Source organism: Apostichopus japonicus, chromosome 3 (genome assembly GCF_037975245.1).
Source record: "Apostichopus japonicus isolate 1M-3 chromosome 3, ASM3797524v1, whole genome shotgun sequence".
Lineage (NCBI taxonomy): Eukaryota > Metazoa > Echinodermata > Holothuroidea > Aspidochirotida > Stichopodidae > Apostichopus > Apostichopus japonicus.
The window spans coordinates 4,292,997-4,301,148 of NC_092563.1; the positions used below are offsets into that span (position 1 = coordinate 4,292,997).

Consider the following 8,152-nt stretch of genomic DNA (forward strand, 5'->3'; position numbering starts at 1 on the left):
CAATATACCGTTACACTGCACGGTTTACTGCCATCAGTAACTGACAAGACTCTCATGAAATGTAGTGAATATGTGTTCTGTACTTTCTCAAAGCCATTGTGACCTTTTCTGTTGCTAGGCAACAATTTCAGGCGCCATCATTTTACAATAGAGTTGTACTTGCTCTGTTTGATTTAATTCTGTTGAGAATGTCAATCTGCAATATGTTTCTGAATGTCATGTGTGTCTTTTGTTTAACAGGTACAGACTATGATATATTTAATGAGACCAAGTCTCTGGTGACTATTTCTTCTTATTAATTTATTTTGTTTTTGTGTCGTTTGTTAATAGAGACGGATCGTGATATGTTTGACGAACTGGTGGATGATTACAGGTACGCATCCAGCGATGACGAGGATCTGCTGGAGCAATACTCTAAATGTAGGCTGGGAGGAAAAGGAGGAGGAGGAGGAGAGCAAGGCAGCGACAGCGATATAGATGATTACGACTTATAAACCGATGGTAAGAGAAAACAAAAAAAATCAAAACCGGCTGAATTTTGTGACATATGGAGGCAAGGAGGGGTCTTATTGTCACTTCAACTTTGCTCTTTAAGAACAAATCACATTTTGATTGCAAAATATGCTCATGGTTGATGAAATTGTCGCCACAGTTTTATAAATGCTCTGTAATGGAAACTCGTCTCGTTTGTGCCACTTATGCTCAGATTGTGATCTACCCTTTAGTATGATTTTCCAGCAGTTTTTTTATAACTGTTTAGATGCAATATGCTTTACAGGATATGTTTCGCTTGCATCAAAAAAGATTGTCGAGGAAAGAAAAGACCTAAGCTAAGTCTCTTGTTGTCAGTCGGAAGGTATGACTTGGTCTGTTGTGTCCAAGAGAGATTTTCTCATGCTAAAAGTGTTTTTTTTTTTTTCTACATTATGGGGTTGTTTGCTTGTTTCACAAGTTCAGTGTTGTTAATGTTTCACACACTTATGACAGCTAACATACAACATATGCAACTGCCAGGATTAACCTGTCTCGAACCGCTGCATTATTTCGTTTTTATGTTAGGATGTTTTCCATCAGATGTTCAGTCATGTAAAATACTTGTAGGTGGTTGCTATGGTGATAACATCTGTTCATCTACACATCTCTTTAATTGTCACTGCACTGGTTAGGGTGCAGGTGATAACATCTGTTAAAAGTCTGTTTATTATGATTTATATTATGTTAAGGCTTTTTAGAAGATCTGACATGCGAATTGAGATGATATGCTAGTTCTCGATGTGATAAGGTCATGTGACCCTTGTCTCCCAGGGCAGCCTAACACCCCCCCTTGCATGAGTAGAAATATTGATCAGGATAAGTTGGTAGTCCACCTGTGTGAAAATTGTCATCTATCAAACTACTTATTAAAAGCCTTACAGACTGGCACAAGTTGTTATGAAACTCCATGCAGCCACAGTATTAAATTGAGGTGTAGTGAGTGTGCGTGTTTCCATGGTTAAATATTGTTTTTGGTCTTAGGCTTTCAAGTATTCATTTACTTCTGATGCAAAATTTTGCTTGTTGCTATACAATCACAGATTCAGCTATTGTGGTATGAAAATATGAACGATTTTGATTCGTTTTTACTGGCCTTTATAAAGTGCAAGATGGTTTAGTTTATTTTGTTATAATTCGGTTACGTAATTTGCTAAAAACCTTGGGAGCTGTTCATGATGATTAACAAGCTTGGTTTTTTTTACCAGCTTGGCTTGTTTTTGTTGCTTGGTTTGGTTTGTTTTTGTTGGTTTGTTTTTGGTTTGTTTTTGATCTGTAAGTCTGCCAGTCTCATGTAACTGTTCATGTTATGTAAACATAGTAGACTACTAGGTAATTATAAAGATATCATTTTCATTTTAACATATTATTCTGTTATTTTCCTTCTTTTTTGTGTGTGTACAGATGATGTCATTCCAGTATTGAGGTGCATCATTAAACCATGTAATCACACCCTTAACCACTATAAAAACTATGAAAGCTGTGTGGAGACTCATAAAGGTTTTACCGGGGCAGTCTCCAGGATGTAACCAACCTAACGAATGGAGGAATTATACTCATTGTAAGAAGACCAAAAACAAACAAAAAATAGTAAGAGGAATTAAATAGAGTCAAGGGATTGAAAGGTTAATTTATTAACCTAGACATGGAGAGCAGCATTTATACACCAATGCTACACATCAACGGTGTACAGAGATGTGTATTAAAAGAGTTACAACAACGAGGATGTCAGGAATTGCTCAATCCTTGAGCCATATGGATGCTAATGACGTAGCCTGTGTATATCTCATATGCGGGCTGTTATTTAGTAAGTACAAGCCACTTGAGACGAGAGTTTTTCCGGACCCCGTCATGAGCTGGAAATGCCAGATGGGTATACATACATAACAAAACTCGTACAATTCCAAAACGTATGGGAACGCAAAAGGTAAACGGATTGTTTGACCAAAACATAGTTGTCTCCTAACTTTCACAAGAGAATTGCAGTGATTTTAATGCTACTGTCATAGTCTCTAGTTCTTATAAGTGTCAACAAAAACCTGCAGTTAAGCAAGGGAAATTCCAAAGTACACCAACATGACTTCTGTGCTTTCAGAATACTGTAATATAGATTTGATTGTCAACAAGATCGTCCCTGGCGCACACCGAGTTGTTGTCTCTGGCTCACAGTTTCTACATCATGTTTCCATAATATTTGCCGTCGGTATAACTGATTTTAGACCGTACTTTCATGAGCAGTAAACTTAGATGATTTGCATTATGCGTTTATTCACATGTACGGAATGAAAGCTCATGGCCTCACCTTTGGTGGACCGGTCTAGACGCTGCTTTTACAATTCACTGGGTTCTTAAAGACCATATTCATTGTTCTCTGGGTAAAGACGAGAACCTGTTAGCGTTTCATTGAACCAAGAGGAACTTAATTATAGAGAAAGAAAGCAGACATGACTTTCATTCTTAATTAGCAACTGAGTAATATTTCTGTTTTATTTGGTGCTTTACCGATGATCTCATCCACCGTTTCTTACCATTCCTCAACCTTGCTGTCGTCGATTTCATTCATTCATTTGTATTCATGACCGGTTTTGCCAGGAGCAAGGTAGTGTCGGGGCAGCAACATTCCTCGCCGATTGGGTTGGTGCCTGCTGTAAATGTTTCGATGATAAGAAAAAGCGTTGATTCATTGTAAAGGGAAAAAAACGAAAAAAGGACAACTGTAAATAATTTCACTTTGACATCAATTCTTATCCGCGATAGATTGAGAATGAATTGAAATTTCATTGACATAAGAACTATTGCTTACTGTACATTATTTCTGTGCAATTATATTCTGCTCCAGTTGAGAGCTCTGTAAAAGCGCTTAAATTTTCTTAATTAATTAGGTAAATATGCAAGATTAATCACTGTTATGCAAATGAAGAATAGAAACTGTCATTAACATATCATGACCATATGACATATTTTTGAAATGGATTGGAAACTAGATTATCCTGTATGAACTGTATTGAAATAGAAATTATTAATTAATAATTAATAATTAGTTTCAAGATGATATGTGATAAGATAGGGACACAAACAGAAGTGCCTCTTCAACGGTGTGGAGACTTATGATAACAGTGTGAACACTTGTCCTATGAAATTTTTTAAACTCCATTCACAATATAATCCAAATGTTTTTTGATGGACATGTGAAACATACCTTGTAAGATTTTTTGGAAAGATTGTTTCCATGTTTTAACATTAATGTTATCAATATATGGTCCACCGTATAGTCCTATTAGTTTGTGACAAAGGAAAGTTGAAATGCTGGCATTTTTTTTTAAAAAGAAAAGAAAAAAGGTAAATATGGATTCATTAATATGAGACCCTTTAAGTATTTGTAAAAAAAATTGTGAAAATGATGTCATTAATTTTAATGACTTAATTGACTTTTTTGAAGTTATTTAAGCTTGAAAGTTATTAAGGCAAAACCTTTTTTGATGTTATGTACATATTTTTATCTTGAGACAAAAGCGAGAAAGAGAGAGAGAGATAAGTGACAGCCATAATTTGTTTCTTTGGCCAAAGTTTGAAGGTGAAATGGGTTTATGTTTGAAGGTGCTTCCTGCTCCAAATCTATTATCTTTGCCATTCTGTTTATTATCAGTACTAAGTTGAATTTCATTTTTTTTTGTCTTTGTGTGTATATTTCTTTAAATTTATTTCCTTCTGATTTTCTTAACAATTTTTTTTCCAAACCTTTTCTGAACATTTACATTTCTCTTTCCTATTTCTTCTGTACTATTTGTAGAAAATGAAACACAGTTTTCTTGTCTGGTTCTTCTTCTAGGCTTTTTCTTTCCTAGATGTATTCTTTTTCTTGCAAGAAGAATCATTTTGCCTTTTTTTTTTACTGGTGTCAGGGTGAAAAATAATTAGCTACTGACGGAGAGTACAGACATTTCCACTCTTTATTTTGATTACTCAACATCGTAAAGTCTGTCTTCTTGAAATTTACATAAACCTGCTGAGAACTTTACAGTTCATTGGGGATCACTAACATAACCAGGTAAATACAGTGGGGGAGCTTTCCCACACCCTCTCCAGACTTGTCTTACACTTACCCCCTGAAGTCACATTTTACTTGAAACATTGCTCTCTCTGTCTGGTCCTGTTGTTGTACTGACAATATATGTCATCTCCTCACTTACCTGTCACCCTATGACTGTAACACCCTCGCTACACCATCACACTTGGCTAGGCTGACTTTGAGACCTTCAAAAATTTAACACAGGAACCACCAAAGAGGTCCTCAATTTTGAAGAATTTATCTTTTTTCACAGTGTCTATATGAATACATGAATATTCATATTGATCATATTGAACTGCTAGTCTGTCTCGATGATTCAGTGGTCTGCTTCACCAGGTCAACCACTTTGGAGTTCGCTGCTCTGTGGTAACCATGACGATTGACCACATTTAAAGGTCAATTGAATTATTAAAGGGGAAAAATGTATGATCAACTATATTAATTGATAAAATTTAAGTCCTAAATTATTTAGTAATTAGTTTTATTAAGTATTATTAGTCTTTTTTTGTTCTTTTTAATCTTGTTATCACTGAAGGAAATTTATCTCATTATTGATGAGATTTAATTATCAGACACCTACGCAATTCATATTTTATAGTATCAGTTTATATGCAGGTTATGTTAGAACCCTTGGAGAATTTGGTGCCTACCGTAGATCATATGTCCGCGCAGATAACATAAAACAGCCAGTTGTTTTTGTAAAGTTTCTTATTCCGCTAAGCAAATACTCACAAGTCCAAAACAATAGTGTTTTTTTTTACACTAAATCAGGAGTCAAAAGTTGGAATTTTTTCATATTTTTAAGAATGTGACACTTTGTCTGAATTATTTTTATGATCTGTTTTAACAAACCAATATCGGTGACAGTGGACCTGGTGGGATCTGGGGGCACCTTCCCCTCTCTCCAGTTTTCTGAAACACTCAAAAATGAGAAGGGCTCCTTGGTATAAAACAGAAGTACCCATTTCCTTCTTGTATTTAAGAAGAGCCGATAATGTTATTAAACATGAGTACAAATACATAATTTTGCTCTTGTTAAGTACAGGTAACTCTGTTACAGTATGAGTACAGGTATAGACTTGCTACAAGCATACTTGTTCCTATATTTCTTGTAGATGAATAAACCCCCAGTTGTTGCTTTCAAGATGCACTGGAGGTTTCAAATCTCAAGAAAGCATAGACTGTTAGCACAATAATTACTCATACATGGCATGTGGACCTGGTCTGGTCTACATAACTGTTGGGGCAAAGTTGTCAATGCCACTTACTAGTGGCACTTCCTACAAGAGAAAAAGGCACCTTTCAATAGTGAGAGGAAATATTCCATAGAGTTTATAAATATGAAAATCACAGTTTGGCTATACTCATTGAATATTGGTGGAAAGTGGAATAGAAGTACTTCATTTTAGTAAGGAAATGTTATATTCGTTAATCATGGATTATGTAAATAATCCATGATTAAGAATGACTATCTTGTGAGGACATGAAAGAAACATTGGTAGAAACATAAGTTTTGTAAAAATTATTAATGCTAAGTCTTCAACTGATTCAGTCAGTACTGCCTTTTGATTTAGTTTGTGATTTTATCAATTGTTACTAAACTTGGTCCATACTAATCCTTGAAATTCCATAAATTATTCACCGTAGCATTTGTTATTATTACATATCAGAATTGGTCACAAAGTGACCGTTGAGGAGGAATAGGGGTGGACAAAGGGGACTCACAAAGATTGGGGTGGGGAAGGAAAACAATGTGGTCATTGTTGAATCAGTTGAGAAAGGGAAGGGGATTTAGGAAAACCCTAAATGTAGAATCTGTTGCCTTTTCATAAAAAATAATGTCCAGTTGGTCTCATGAGCAAAGTTAACTAGGGGTCTGTGAAATGGAAATATAAATTTATCAGTAGGGTGAGCTCTTTGGCTTGTTATCTTATGGAGAGGAAAAATTTATTTTGCTATATTGTAAGAATGCATCAAATACTGTTTGATTCTCATCATCGTTATTGAATGAACAAAATAATATTACCTTCACTGTTTTTTTTCAAAGGACTGTTATTTGTTGTTGTACCTCTCAGATGTATGCAATTTTCAAATATTTTGCTCTAATCGCACAAATTATGAATTTTAGTTTTCGTTATGATCAAGAAAAACGAAAGGGAACGCAGCTGCTTGTTATTATTTCTGCTGGTATAATTTTGTGAGAATTTGTGCATATTATAACCTCTCTACTTCTTATGTATGAGCCCATCAATACAGATATTGTGTAACAGAAGACCGATTCGGATATGTTGTTGTTTTTTGTAGTAGTAAATGTGTTTGTTGAGAATCGTCTCACATCGTACGGAAGCGTAGAGGTGCCATCACCCATGAAGACTCCATTTTCAAATACTAGGATGGACACTGACATGACATCAAAATAAACGATATTGCACACCCTATTGAAAACCCAGCAGCCTCATTTATGAAGATGTAAATACAGGTAAAACGGAGGCAATCAAAAATTACACACACACAAAATTATATTAAAAGTACTAAAATTGTATATACGTATGTATGTATGTATGTATGTATGTATGTATGTATGTATGTATGTATGTATGTATGTATGTATGTATGTATGAATGTATGTGTATATGCGTTTATGTATAATGATGTACTGAAACCAGTACAATACGTACAAGAAAGTTTTAAAATTTTGTAGCTATAAGATTCCGCAAATATCGGACGCAGATTGCATGCTTTTGCTTCAAATAATTCCTTTGATTAGAAATGTCGAACATACAATCGTCCGACGGAAAACAGTGCACCGATTCAGCCGGACTAACAACCATAATTTCGGACGTCTGTCCTCCCTACCAACAAACCCCCTCCCCTTCCCATTTCCCTTATGATATGACTAGCTGAGGATTAGCATGAAGTCAATACTTGCGGAGTATGCGAAGATCCGAAAGTTCCTACATGACCAAAGCCCGTCTGTGATTTTGAAATATCCCATCACAACTTAACTCTAGCATACAAACTAGGCAAAGTCTACATATTCGTATTTTTCCTTTTCGGTCATTTAAGTGAAATTCATTATTGCAGTTGATTTATGGGTGGGAGGAAAGCATTGCTCCGATATTACAGGGTTTCGTCTGCCGCTTGAACATGGTTTTGAAAACCTAAAGGAGGCGCAGAAAGTCAGGAGTGCCAGGCGGGAGATGAATGTGAGGGTGAATTACGTCATGCTAGCGTAATGTTAGGCAATATAGAGCAAGCTGTGCGTGCACAGGTAGTTACGTAATCGGTCTTGTTTATAATTTAATTGACAATACGAACGCATAATAGTGGTACATTCAGGCTTGTCAAAAAGTCGAGTGTGTTACTTAATTTCACCTGAAGCCATTGATGAAGGCAAATAGTACAGTCGTTTGGTAGTTTGGTTTTCGTCCCCAGGTTCTTTCCTGGGCGACTTTTCCAAAAAAGTACATGGTGTCTATATACGTCTGGAAAAGACTTCAGGGCCCATGGTCACTTACATAGTGTTTATATAGGCTACGTCTGGAAATTACT

General features: G+C 35.6%; 1 protein-coding gene across 1 annotated transcript in view; it reads left to right on the forward strand.

Annotated features, from left to right (window-relative positions):
* The window catches only part of LOC139960799 (probable RNA polymerase II nuclear localization protein SLC7A6OS), a 44,528-nt gene extending 37,650 nt beyond the window's left edge, over positions 1 to 6,878 (forward strand). The window contains exons 4-5 of the mRNA XM_071959366.1: positions 331 to 501; positions 1,936 to 6,878. Of these exons, the coding sequence (XP_071815467.1) occupies positions 331 to 494 (164 nt within the window). The 3' untranslated portion in view covers positions 495 to 501; positions 1,936 to 6,878. The remainder of the gene's footprint in view (positions 1 to 330; positions 502 to 1,935) is intronic.
* Positions 6,879 to 8,152: the final 1,274 nt, after the last annotated feature.